The sequence below is a fragment of the Papilio polytes genome, unplaced genomic scaffold, assembly GCF_000836215.1.
Source record: "Papilio polytes unplaced genomic scaffold, Ppol_1.0 DF824135.1, whole genome shotgun sequence".
NCBI classification, from domain to species: Eukaryota; Metazoa; Arthropoda; class Insecta; order Lepidoptera; family Papilionidae; genus Papilio; species Papilio polytes.
This window is the reverse complement of record NW_013525069.1, coordinates 3,113,160-3,127,776: the sequence shown is the minus strand read 5'-3', so window position 1 is coordinate 3,127,776 and position 14,617 is coordinate 3,113,160. Positions and strand designations below refer to the sequence as shown.

The window sequence follows — 14,617 nt, the reverse complement described above, 5'->3', positions numbered from 1 at the left end:
AATAATTTCGTAGGTAAGAAAACCTGCATTACAATCCTTTTTATCAGGTTTACGAGACGACGGCCAAGTCTGTCGGATTTGGCTCACAGTTCTGGTATACGCGCGAAGAAAAATAAATAAGGTTTGGTAAACGTAAAAATACTGGCACATTTTCACCAGTAGCTTTATATGTTTATGTTCCATATGAATATGTTATATTTCTTATCTGAATTTTCATCCAACAATGTACTATGTTAAATAAAGCATGTTATTTGAAAAATCCTTTTTTCTGACGACAAACATTTTGCCAAGCAAAGTGATCGCTGTTTATCAGACAATGAGACTAATATGAACAGAAAAGTCCACAACTTACTCTTATTTACCAACATTAGCTTTGTATAAAGACAAGGTCCACGTATTATCGAGATTAAATTATATTCGAATAGTAATAATAGGTAACATTTCATTGCGAAAGCATTTTATGTGAATGTCAAAAGTTGACCTTTCTATAATACGATTTGTTCCTTGTGAGCGGACCAGCGTGTGTATGTCGAAAGTAATTTCATATTGATCAAGGAAAGGTCGTGATAATTTTTACCGTAACCTTCCACGAGCACAAATATTGAGGACCGCGTCAACTTGGATAGGTAATTGTATTACGTTGAAGGTTTATACAATTACCGTGTGATGACGATGTTGGTCGACTTTTATGGTGAAATCTTTAACAAAATTAGTTATTTTATGCCTGATAGATAACGTTTTACGTAGATTCATTTACTATTGTAACCGCATACCTAAACAGCGTGACCAATTCATAGATTTTTATTTCTATTATTAGCTTAAGTAAATTTCTCTCAAATATATAGTATCAAAAGAGAATTTATAAGGAAGATATATTTATAGAAAGAGCTTCTCTTCGATTAGAACTGTATGAATAGAAAGTTAACGAGACTTGCGAGACGATAAGATTGCGACCGTCACCACTTAATATAACTTAATGAAATGATTGAAAGAAATTCATGTATCTCGCTGTACAAACTGAAATTTCAGATTTGATTACTGTTGGTTACCACTGTCTTAATACGCGTTTAAAATATTTACATCCCTTTCATTCTATTTGCATCAAAGAGAGATAATAGTATTTATTAACATTAAGTTTTACGATTTTAGCTTTACTAGCACTCGGAGAGATTTTTATGACGCTTCCTTTTTAGCACTTTTTTTGTAAACTGAGTAACGTCAGACAGTATGATTTACAACTCTTTCTGTCCAGCGTCCTGACCAGTCTCCCAACCGCGCCCTACTCTAACGCCGGCCATGTCTATAATAACAATTGCAAAATTCATCTGTGTGAGAAGTCCAAGTAACTGTAGGTAGTTAAGTTTACTTTGGACATTTAAAATAAATAGACTCGCTATTGAGAACAAACTTCGACAGAAGTCGTTATAACGAAGACGAAATTAGCTAAAATTGTTTATCTCAGTTTCTCTTATTACAGTTTCAAGTTCTTATCTTTGTTTTAAATTCGCTGCATGAATTCTCAAAGAGAGCAACGCGAATCTTAAGTACTAGTGGTGAATTCAAGAATTTTGTGACACTGATATAATTTAAAAGCTTTCGCCCGCGACTCCATCCGCGTGGTATTAAAAAAAAACAAAATCAAGTACCCTATATGTTCTTCCAGGCTATCCTCTACATCTATGCCAAATTTCATTGAGATTCGTTCAGCAGTTTAGGTTACAAACTCTAACAAACATCCATCCATCCATCCATCCATCTAAACTTTCACATTTATAATGTTAATATGAAGTATGATTAGTATTATAGTATGAAGTATGTTCAGAACCAAAAGAAAGTCAAGACTTTCAAATTAAAAACCCTAAAAACATTGCTTTACTCACAATTTAACTAAAAGTACTTTATCTTTGTAATACGCGTTTAAATAACAATTGGCGTGTATTTCTGAAATTGAAATTTAAACCTTAAGAAACCTGCTCGCGCCAGTAAAATGCAGACGTGAAAGTCTTTTATAACGAAAAGCTGACTTATTTATATAATGTTTATATAATAGAGCAATGGAAATTTTCATATTAAACACGAACGCCATTATGAAAACTGATGCATTTCCTTGTTCCAATTTCCGTATTTCCACTCTCGTTATGGAAATAAAATTAAATAAAAAACTATGCTCTCGCAATGTACATTTTTATTATTTAAGTCTACGATGAAAAAAACACGTTTCTAAATAGAAATCTTGAAATTTAATCTGTTTAAAAGTTGAAAATTGTACAAATAAATGAACCGTTCGTGTAATAGTGGATTATTACAGTTGTACACAGTTTCTGATGAAGCAGAGCGGTTTTAATTTAAATAAGCTTAATCCGCTCAACGATTCACGTTAATCATCTTGTGTCCCAACCGGCTTGCGCTATAATTGCTTTCGCAGAAATAAAAGAATAGTCAATACTATCTTCGTCCCCCGGCGCTGGACGAGTCATGTGATAATTGCAGGCTTAATTGGACTTTAGTTATTTCGGGTGAACTGCAGTTCCATTTGCTGCGAAATCAAATTAATTATTTACATTAAAGTCTTTATTACTACACACCCTAACGTCTTCATGCGTATTTATATATCTTTTTATTACAATAGTGTATTTTAAATTTTGTAAGAATGCGTAAATTTTGAAAAAAAAAAATGCGTTAGTTGCGTCTCGGCTATCGTAAGAAAAAATACTATACTTTGTATTGTTCTTTGAATATGCTGTTTGGTGTCACATGCATAATAAAATAAATGATAACCTCAAGCGAAAATTAATTAAAAACGGCTCAACTCACGCTTTGTTCCTCCGTTGACGGCACCGACTAGTTTCGGATCCTTCGGGGATCCTTCTTCAGGGCGAGTATTATTTAACTTTTGTTCGCGGTCGCGTCGCGCCTCGCACTGCGGGTCAGGGCGCGGAGGGCGCGGTTCGAGGGGGCGGGGGGCGCCAAGACCGTTGTGGCCGCTTCGTGCTTCGGCGACGGAGATGTCGACGGGTTCAAAAATGTTGAAGTGTCGCTATTGTTGTTATTAAAATTTTGGTCGACGGTCTTGGCGCCCCCCGCACCCTCAAACCGCGCCCTCCGCGCCCTGGCCCGCAGTGCGAGGCGCGACGCGACCGCGAACAAAAGTTAAATAATACTCGCCCTGAAGAAGGATCCCCGAAGGATCCGAAACTAGTCGGTGCCGTCACCGGAGGAACAAAGCGTGAGTTGAGCCGTTTTTAATTAATTTTCGCTTGAAGTAATGTCTCACGATAGTTTAAACAATTTAAATGATAACCTATTTTTATAAAGAAAAAATTGTTGTTAGTTACATAATGGAATGTACTAAATATAAGCAACGTACGAGTAGATAGTTCGTAGCGGAAGTGCGGTGGTGCCTACGATCGTACCCGGAGACCGGAGTTTCCTGCGCGGTCTCAAAGTTAAAACGGCCAATAACTTGTTTTCCGAAGGTTGTTTGTAACTTTGTGTTCGCTCTCGTGAACACCTCGGGGTCTAATGGTCTGTGCGGATATCCTCGAGTTTGCCAACTATCATCCCTCTACTTAAAACGTATATGTAATTTATTTTTGTGCCCGTTTATAAAACATCGAAAAGATAAGATTGTAGAACATTGATATATTACATTTTAAAATAGTCAAAAAGTTGATTTATGAAGCTTAAGTTATGTATATTTATTGTTTTTGTGTATATTATTTGATTTGATCGTAAATAAATCGAATATATCATTACAAGGACTATTTCGGTAAAGGTAAACAAAAACAATTTCAATCAAAATAAATGTAACGACTTTCCTTTTCTATAAAAACTTCCCTTTGCTTAATAAGGATGAAGATTATACAAACAACGGGAAGCAATAAGCGTCAGATCGAATGACCAAAGAAATCGTAGACATTAAGTTAATGGCGATACAGGGCTTAAGGGACGTAGGGTCAGAGGTATCATTACATTGCAGCTTCATTATGTACTCTATGTTGAAAAAAATACCTTATACCTTTTCTTACACGGAAAGGATGGGAAGTGGAAGTGTATTTCACAAAAGATACGCATACGAAGGGTAAATAAGCTCTTTCTGCGTGTGTCGTGCTCCAAGGATTAAATGCAAGCAACGCATCTATAAGAGTGGAATTACGGATAGCGGTGGCTTCACTATTACAGTTAATTCAAGTGGCCGTTTGCTCGTTTGTTGTGTGTCGCGCAGAAAGCTTTTCTATTCCAGTAAATGAATACAATAGAATTTGAAAATTCAATTGTAAGGAACCTTATTAGGACTAACGAAAGGTTAAAAGTTCTTTGGTAATAATTCAGCAAGCCAGTTTAAATATGTCATTTGCACTGAGATGACAGAATCCGAAGCTTGCAGCGAGCGCAGTTTTCGTTTTATTCAGTTTGCTTTCTGAACAAAAAAGTTGCTCCAGTGAGCGGGGACAGAGGCAACGGGGATATTAAACTTGTAGTTGGAGTTAACTGCTTTTGGAATAGTCTAACTTTGATCCTGAATTTATTGTAGTTGTTTTTACTCTTTAATTAGCATAGCGTTGCCTTTTTATTGTTTTTCGCAAGATATAAAGATATATGTAATATTGTTTTATTACATTTGAATTCATTAACAGTAGTAGTAGCTTTAACAGTCCATTCAATTTCAGATGTGAGTAAAAGTAGCCCTTTTACTAAATATATCAGACCGAGGCTAAGAGCGCACAACATTGACTAAACTTTCGCACAACTATTGTGCGTTTGTCGATTGTTTTGCTGCCCATTCAGATTCTTAGTTGCACAATTAAAAATCGAGTAGTGTGCGCACCACGCGTAGTGTAAGCTGATATGGTTCAAAGCGAGATTAAAGAGTTGAGCGCTAGTTTAGTTAATGGTACACGCGCGTTCTTAACTTATAAACTTAAAACTACAAGTATATCATAACGCTTAAAATAAAAATGAATGCAATAAAATGAACTTTAAAAAATATTGAAATAAAAAGCGACCTACAAGAACTTTAAAGAAACGTGATAACTTTAGTATGCCGACTAATCTGAAGCCTAAAGCTTAAAGTTTGTTAGATAGTACTATATTTAATACAGACGATTAACGAGAGCTTATCGTGAGTTTGATCAAGTGGGCTTTTAAAGGCCGTGGAAGACAAAGCGCTCGCATAAAGCCGTATTAAGATAGCTGTATAACGTTGAATGGACATTGTTAAACTTGTAGGAGAGTTAGTTTCCAACAATGGGATTAGTCCAAGAATTATAATAAACTCGTTTGTGATACGAATTGGCTACGCTAGCGTTGAATTTGCGACATGAACGTTGAACGCCGTACGTAACTAATATAAGCAGAGAAAGCAAAAAGACTCAATTTCCATCACGCGATTTTGAGCTAAACTATTTAACTACGCCGTCTTTGACTCCGAAAATTAAACAAAAATATGGGACCCACCTACCACTACCATTCGGATAATAAAAGAATTTTCAAAATCGGTCCACAAGGGGCGGAGTTACGCCGTTACACATGAAAAAATTATACCGACAAATTATGTACCTCCTTTTGGGAAGTCGGTCAATAAAATGAATTGAAAAGGTACGCAGTTACAAATGATCTTCTTGCAGTACTTTAGGTACTTGCTTTTAATGTTTTTTAACAATTAGTGATTGCTCTATATCCAATTTATATCGGTTAATCTTAAATGAATTTACGAAATAAGCGCCAATAGCCTAATGGTTTGGGGTACGGACTACCGATCTTGCGGTCAAGGGTTCGAATCCTGCCATTCGCTTATTGTCGTGAACATTATCTTAGCACAAGCCTAGAGCGTAGTTGAAATGGTTAAAAGAAATATTAGTAAATTAACAAAATCTAGTAATGTTTTAGACACAAAGGAAAGAAATGAGTAAGTCAAGAAAATATTTGCAAGGAAAGTGTGCAGTAGGTTAGAAAATTTTGAATTTCATCTGTATTTCGTGTTCTGTTTCCACTTGATTTGCCCTCAAATCTCCTGCAGCGAGAGGCGATTGGCTTCAGGCCAAATCGTATCCGACCACTGCTGCGCTCTAATTTTCTTTCCAAACAAAAATTACGCTCGTGACCAAGTTATGGGAACCTTTACTTAATTACTTCCAGTCAATTCGCATTTAACTTACTACCTTTGGGTTGTTCATACAATAAGTTGTTTTAAAATAACTTTGTGAGTACAGTTGAACCTTGATAACTTAAAAACCTCTATAACTTCGAAAATAATATACTTCCTTCCCATCAGAGCCCAAAACCTCTATAACATAGACTAACTTAAAACCTCTAAAACTTGAAATATTTTGTGTTACCCTTGGACTTTAACTTATCGAGATTCAACGGTATATGGTTGTATAGAAATAGGAATACTGAATTAAGTTGAACTCATGCATGTAAATGTATAAAGAAAAAAAAAGAGATGTTCTTAGATAAACAAATAAAAGTCCGTTAAAAAGAAAGATAAAATATATCGTATTCCCATAGTTACAGTCTGTTCCGTTGAAATAAATTTAAAATAAACTTCTCATGTCTCGGGTCCGTAATAAAATTCGTATTAAAACTTTTGTCCTATTTACCGAGAACGTTTTACTTGTGAATATTTGTTTGTTGAAACTCATCTAAGTGAAAGCTTTCGTCAAATGTTACGAACATTTAAGCAGCGCACTGCGCTCGGGTTATTGTTGTAAACACAATACCGCGAACATTGCACTACCAATTCTCAATTTAATATAAACAACGTTTAAGCATCCAGTCACATTTGAAAAAGAAATAGGTATTTCTCTCGAAAGACGAAATGTCTTTCGTTAAATTGTTACATGAAAAAGAATATTCCTTAGTTATTACATTTTAGTGTATTTTCATCTCATCATTAATCGAATATAACCTTAAAAGTGTTACTTTGAAATTTATAGAGGTTAGAGCTCTATACAGTATATACAATACTAATATTATAAATTTGTATTTTTGGATTTTGCATATGAATTGAAATAACTCCAAAACTACTTGACCGATTTCAAAAATTCTTTCACCATTAAAAAGCTACGTTATCAGTAAGTTCTTCACCGGCTTGCTGTGATGTAATCTAATGGAACGCATACGTAGGGAAAATATCCTGTTACTGTGTCCCCTCCTCTGTTGATCAAAGATAGGCAACACAACACGGAAGATGTCTAAGCGGAGCGCTTTGCTATTTTGTCGAAATCCGTTGTTCGTTTGCCACACGTTGGTTACCTAATACTATCGAAACACAGTAAGCGATCTAATCGTTTGTTTTTCTTCTACTTTAGAAAAATATGCAAGACAGAATGTTCCAAGGTAAGCCGTCAATAGGCGCGTGATCGATAAAATCAATTACAGGCTTGGGTCTCGGTAATTCTATGTGTTTTATTTACTGCCGTATGAATTGAACACGTGTTGGTACAGCAAACTCTTGTGTTTGCGTCGCTCCCTTCACATCAAAGGGATGTTAGAATTAAAGTAGCTTCCAATTTCAATAGAAGCCAAGGGTGTGTTTACTTTCGTCTCGAAATTACTTAATATAAATCTTTAGGTGATATAAAAATGCGAAAAGTGTATGTAGATTTAAGTATGTCAACGTATTTTTTTTTGCATTCTTGTGTAATATATGATACTGTTTGGTTTTAAATTTGACGAAATTAAAAAAAAAAACATTTTTTTTTTTAAATGTGTTAACTTAGTTTAACAGTTAATTCCGATTACCGATCCTTGAGGTTTAGACTATTGACACTGTGTATTAAAATCAAATTAATATTAAATTATAATAAATGATGCTCAAATACAAATTTAAAGAACAAGAACTTTTCCGAAGTTTATCGTAAAAGAAAGCTCCACCTTATGAGTATAAAAGGTCCTTAAGTTGGAAATTATTTTTCATTCCTCTTTGCGCAGAGCTTTCAGAAGTCCCTTGTAAGAAAAATTCGATTTTCTGAAGCTGTTAAAATCTGTCGAGTGCTCTTAACTTTAACTAGTTTAGGTTAAAAATTCGCGAAAAGAATTCCTTAACAAAAAGGTATTGTCGGAAAATTCTTTGACTAATTAATTGGTGCTCGATGAAAGTCAAAGTGCGTTGCCGAATTTAACTGGAAATTGTGTTCGTCCGTTTCCCGCGGACGGCACAAAGGATTCCAACCAAACGAACAGAATTTAATATCCCTTTTGTCATGACAATTTGAAACGGACTCTTTTACATTTTCGCCTTTGAAGTATTACAACATTTGGTAAGGATTTACTCCTTTTTACAATAAATTAATACTAGTCTTTGTATTTCTAGTTGATTACTGATAGTTATCAGTCCTTTTTTTGTAAATTTCTATTTTTATGTACGTGTATATGTGTTGTGGGCCTTTTATTTCATAACATATTCATTACCAGATCACAATAAAAGGTTTATTTAGTGAAATATTAGATTTATAAAACGTATTATAAGGAAACTTCACAGTAGATAAAACATAATACGTTCCGAAATCGAGTTGAAAAGAGAGTTTTATTTTTATCATAAACACAAGTACTCAAGTTTAGAACAAGGTCGAAAGTAATAAACGAAATTGGATACAGTTTAAAAGTCTGTTTTTAGGAGTTCCAAGAAAAACTCCAAGTTACGATATATGAGTAAAAACAGTCCCGAGGAACTTTTAGGTAAGTAGAGTCGGATTTAATTAAGGAACTTTACAAAGAACGCGTGTTTCAACTTCGGCGATAGGCTAAAAATAAAAATGTTTTTTCTCATCTTCCAAAAAGGTTTTTATCAAAAGTCTGTACGTCATTTTAAATAATAAAGCAATTTTATCAACAAGTTCTAGTTAGCGGCTTAAAATAGAACTAAACCTGAGGCTTAACTTCTGCTCAAATCCCGGGACAAAGCCCGTCAGCCTGACGTCCCTAATAATGTTTATAGACACGTCAAACAAGTAAAACCCACACAGATTTATCAGTATCTCTACACTAGAGACAGTACATTTATGCTGAGTTTTTGAAGTTTTCATTTATGTTAGTGATTCATTATTGTCCGATTAATTTCAAAGGACTAAAACTCAAATTAAGTACGTAAACGCATTCTAAGATATTAACGAACAACAAACATTAAGGAATGATTAAACGTAGTTGGAAAACTGGCCATTAGTCGGATTTTTTCATAACTCGCTTATTAGGAAGCGGTTAGAAATAAAATTAAGATGTTCTAGCCTGATTGATAAGAGGTTTATCTTATTTTCAGATGTGTGTTACGTAAATAGGTTGCCAGATTCTAAAGACAGCGTTGTTATTTTATTGATATTCTTCTGAAGACTGTCTTAAAAATAAAGTTAGTCTGCATTGCTATTTTTAAAATTTAGTATTTCTTTTTACCTGCTACTTAGCCGCAAAAAATGTAACCCACCATTCGAGCAAGAAGGTTGGGGTCACAACCTCCTTGTTTCTTAGCGGTCAAACTATTTACATGTTAATACTCTTGAAAATGTATCTTAGCGTTTAACCGCCGCCCCCGACCCCCAGGGGCTAAACGCTCGCCACTGTTGCGGCTTCACTGGATTATTTTATAACCTGTGCTCGTTTATAAGCTACAAGATTACAGGACTAGTATTACTTAAAGCGTAACGAAGTAAACCACACAAAAGAATGAAGTGCGTGTACAATTTTATAAGAAATAATTTTAAATACGCAATGCTGTATATTTATTTTTTATTTGGATAGATAAGATAAAAAGAAGGGACACCGCTCCTGATAAGATTTTAAATTGTACCAGGGAAATTAAGGACGGAATAAAAACTATTCACGTAGAAAATCGTACCTAATTCTTGTTTAATCGATGCTTCATCAATCAACTGGATACAGTTAAAAACCATTTAGCTAGTAGCCTTGGTTTTATACGATTCTTAATTATTCTTATACTCGCTGTCGATTCATTAATCAGATATACTTGAGAATAAATTGAACTAACGTTATCTTTTAGTATATACACTCTAATAAACTAACTATATAATATTAAATTGCTTTTATCCAATATTGGTTATAACTACTTCAATTATTTTACACTAACGAATCAAAAAATTTTAGTATCGATTAGATTTTTAACTTATCTATTGTAATATTATAAAGACGAAAGATTTTCATTTTTTCGTATTTTGGTGTATGTATTTGATTCACGCAAAAACTACTGGGCCGATTTTAAAAATTCTTTCACCATTAGAAAAGTAATTTATCTGTGAGTAACATAGACTAAATTTAATACTTTTTTTTTAAATTCACGTGGACGACCTGCGAGCAACAGCTAGTTATAATTAAAATTAACATTTGAAGTAAATTAATTCTTTTAGATTTGTATATTTTTGTATCAATTGAAATATACTTAATCGGTGCGTACGATGTTACTTTAACCGGATTCCCCGGCTTTGGTCGTGTAAAGGTGTGAAGCCAAACAAGCGACTACGTGTTTATTTCCGTAGTTTCTTTCACCTTGTTATGCATCGCTGGGTGAAGGTTAAGTGCGTAAATATTGTGTAATAATACTTTACTTACTACTTTACTTGCGTACAATTTGAAGTAACAAATATATTAAAGGCGACTTATTTTATGTTACTTAAAATTCGCTAACATAAAAATTGATTTCAGCATTCAAATTTATTTGGAATATTTTCTTGTCAATTCATTACCTGATACTAGGAATTTGACTCACAAAAGCCATTGGTTTGCGAAGTTTCTAGTTTAAAATTGGAATTCGTAAAAATAAGAATCGGAGATTTCAAATTTTTATATTAAAATTTAAGTGAACATAGTTTTATTGATATTAGAGTCGTGTTAGGAATTATTAATAACGTAGAATATTAAAATTCATCCCGCGCGGCGGCGCGAGGCAAAGAGAGTAACTTAATAAACATTTAATATAATTTTTTGTTCATTACTTGAAAATATTTCTTTAGATGGTGACTTAAATGTACAATGTCATTCGTCAACCGGTTAGAGTTCGATTGTAAAACAAGAGGTAATATACCGTTAAAATACAGACAAGGAAATCAATAAATATTGATTCCTTAAAATCATAAGGCAAAACCAGCCAAGAAGTGTTGTTTTGAGATCTGCTTCTATTGTTCTGTTCTAGAAGTTACCTTTCTTCCCAGGCGATGCGCAGTTACTCTTGTTAGAGGGCGACTTCGTTTCGTTGGTCGCCATCTTCTCCTTTTCCGAGGACATGTTCACAGCACTTGCCGAAAACGCCCGAACTTACACGACGACTCCGCCTTTCATTACTGTTTTCGAAAACGATAATTTTGTAACGTTACTGCGCACGCGACCACTCCTAGGGGCCAAATACACTAAATTGATGGGCGATTGACAACGAGTGATATCCTATGACTAATAAGCAAATAAGCCGACACTCTATTTACTTTTACTCATAGAAATACAAAAAATCAACCGCAAAGACGGGCTAAAACTGATTATTTGTTTTAAATAAATATTATAATCAGCGGCTCCACGGCATCGCTGTGCCATGTTCCTCGGTATTTACTTATTGTTGACAATGTTGGGTTTCTTTTATGTCTTTTCTAGGACGTGATCTACTAATCGATACCGATCACGTTGCGCTTACGCCGTGACTTGACGCGTCCTTGTTTGTCAAATATAAAGACTATGACAAATAATGGCTAAATCGCCAATACTAATTAGTGCTTGGAATCACTTAATTAGTGTTAAGTAGTCGTCCCGCATGTTTTGTATGTTTAAATAAACATATGCGCAGTATGGTACGTTTGGTTTATGATTAAAATTATCTGTTTGAATAAGAATATTTTAAGTAAGCGAATGATGTTGGAAGTTATTCCACTATGTATCAAGTGACATGGAAAGTCTATGAAAGTAAAAGTGGTTTCCAAATAAAGCCAGCTTCAAATATACTTGAGCTAAAACTAAACTCAATTTCGTTTTCGTTTCCCGGCATGTGCCGCATTGGAATATACATCTTACACCTCTGTATTTAGGGTAGATATTTAAACAACTCGTTTGTAAGCAACATATTATTAGATAAATTTACCTTAATTTGATTCAGTAATACTTAAACAATAGAATATTACACTGAATTTACAATTTGCCTAAGATATTAAGTTCATCAGTTCGAAAGTTGCGAAACAATAAATTAAGTGGAAATTTTAATAATTAAGGAGTCAAAATTCTACTAAAAAGATTATTTCGAAATGTTTCTTAACTGACGTTAATTTCTTGTTTTTAATTCCAATGATTTTATGCGACATGTAAATGAAAAATATGAGAAAATGAAAATTGATTGAAAATTGTCATATAATATGTGGTCGATGTTTTACTAGGAACTTTTAAGGGGAAGTTTACAAGCTTGCAGATAAATGATTTACATTATGAAATTTTCTTAAAGGCTCGCTAATATTAAAAGTTTGTAAGACGCACTAAAACTTTTACTACTTGAATTTGAGGATAATTGCTTTTCAACTCTAAGCGTAAAGAGATAGGACCGTAATTTGTATGAAAGTGGTGAAGTAAGGCGGGAAGGCGCGTATGAAACTGCGAGGTTATGTGCGTGCGTAGCAAGGCTACGAACGTAGCGGGCACTTTCTCTACGCGCTCTCGGATGATGTTTAAAAATAACGAAATGAACGTTAGGAATGAGTGTAAGCGTTTTATGTATACTGGCCTTTCGGAGAATCGCCATTCACTTAGAACCTGTCACGCACAATAGCCTGAACGTTACGTAAGCGTTAATCTGCAGCACTGTGGTGAGATGTGTAGCGGGTAGCGGGGGCGGGCGGGAGTCGGGGCGGGCGCGAGCGCGTGCCGGCGCGTCGAGCAGCGCGAGCAGCCGAGTGCTGCTGCCCGGGCGGGATCGATGCGGGCGGCGGGCGGCGGCGGAGTGCTGCACCGGGAGGCTGCGCCGCCCTCCCCGACGACCGTGCCGCCGCGCACGCGTCCCGCTCGCAGCCCGAGGCCTGCCGCCCGCCGCCGCCCGCTGCCGCCCGTCGCCGCCCGCCCGTCGCCGCGACGTTTCAATTCCCTCTCCGCCCGTACTGATTTACGATACGCTCCCGCTTTATCTTCGCCCCGGTTTTTTATCTCCGCATGCCACATACGAGGCGATCTTTACTAATACTATTGAATTGTTTCGAATGTCTCCCATGTTTTGTGTTTATGAGCCAATAATTCTTGTTATCAAATGAAATATAATATTAAATTTAAAAAAGGCGTTAAACAGGTTCTACTATTAAATTTATATGCGTAAAAGTAAGTTAAAATAACAAGGAAATCTATTAGCATATACATGTTTCGACCGTATCATCACTTTCGTCAAGTAGGATCGCGGTAAGGCACTAGCTTAAAGAACAAAAAAAAAAAAGAAATTTAAAGTAATATTTTATTACGCAGAATATAAATCAATTCAAAGTATCGATAAGAGCAAATGCTGTTATCTATCAATTATTACAAATTAAGCTTGAGGTAAATTGTGTATGACCATATTTTTTATGGAATCTTTATAACTATGCCTTATAAATAACAAGATAAATACGTATTACCTATAATAAACATGTAGATAATGTCAGATATGATAAAAAGTAATCGACCTACTTGGTATATCTAACCTAATTCTTATCTTATAATAATTTTCTTTTCTAAATTGTTCTCCCCATGGCCTGCTGCCAAATTTGAGTGTATCCGGCCTAAATGAGGGGTCGCAGCGAGCTATTGTTCTTCTCCGCCATAGACTAGACCTGACTCTGGCTTTACTTACTAATATAACGGAAAAAACATATTAATCATACGCATCGATGGATAACAGAAAAAACTTGAAGTGGAATGTGACTGTCTGCAACTCTGTTTTTTTTTTTTCGTTTTATTTACATTATTACAAAGTAAAACAAAAACGTTATGGATAATTTTGATTGTTAATTTATTAATAGCAAAGATAAAGACAGTAGGTAATAAGATATTTTTATTCTAACGTATGAAAACGATTCCCAAATACCATTGCCCATTGTTATAATCAATTTATTAATTAAATTTAGTATATATTATTGTTATTTTCTAAACTGTATTTTAATGCCCAGTAATATAATTATATTTGTAAGTATAACATTACATTTTGCATATTTATAAAATATCAGAGAATGTAATATCAATTCTCGTAGAAATATTAATATTTTTTACGTTATTAAAAGCTTTTGCGATACTACTGGGAACTGCAACGAATACGCCTTTGTAAAAAAATAATATTCATGTTGAAACATATCTGAAATAAATGCATATTAGAACTTAAAATAATTCTAAGGTAGCTTACATTTTTCCTCTTTGTAATACAGATAATATCTGGTAATCAACTTGGAGTTTCTTTGTTGATGTAACATGAGATAGTCTGATCTCTGTCAGTATATGTTATTTTAATAATTTCCCAAGGCAGTGGCAAAAAGTTACAACTAACCTTGCGACGTGACCTGCATAATTGTGTACATATTTACGGCATATACACATATACACGTTTTAGCTTTAGAATATGACGACGCTATACGCTTTCTATTGTGTTTTATGTAGGTAACACGTACTTTACCTTAATTATATCTAG

At 34.6% G+C, this 14,617-nt stretch overlaps 1 protein-coding gene across 5 annotated transcripts in view; it reads right to left on the bottom strand.

Moving 5' to 3' along the window:
- LOC106099202 (solute carrier family 12 member 6) overlaps positions 1-14,617 on the bottom strand; it is a 199,242-nt gene that overhangs the window by 16,749 nt on the left and 167,876 nt on the right. Inside the window, exon 1 of one of the 5 annotated variants that reach the window (XM_013277665.1) lies at positions 11,148-11,284. The exons of the other annotated variants lie outside the window; for them this stretch is intronic. Coding sequence (XP_013133119.1) covers positions 11,148-11,232 — 85 coding nt within the window. The 5' untranslated portion in view covers positions 11,233-11,284. Of the gene's footprint in view, positions 1-11,147; positions 11,285-14,617 lie in introns of those variants that run through there. 5 annotated transcript variants of the gene reach the window in all.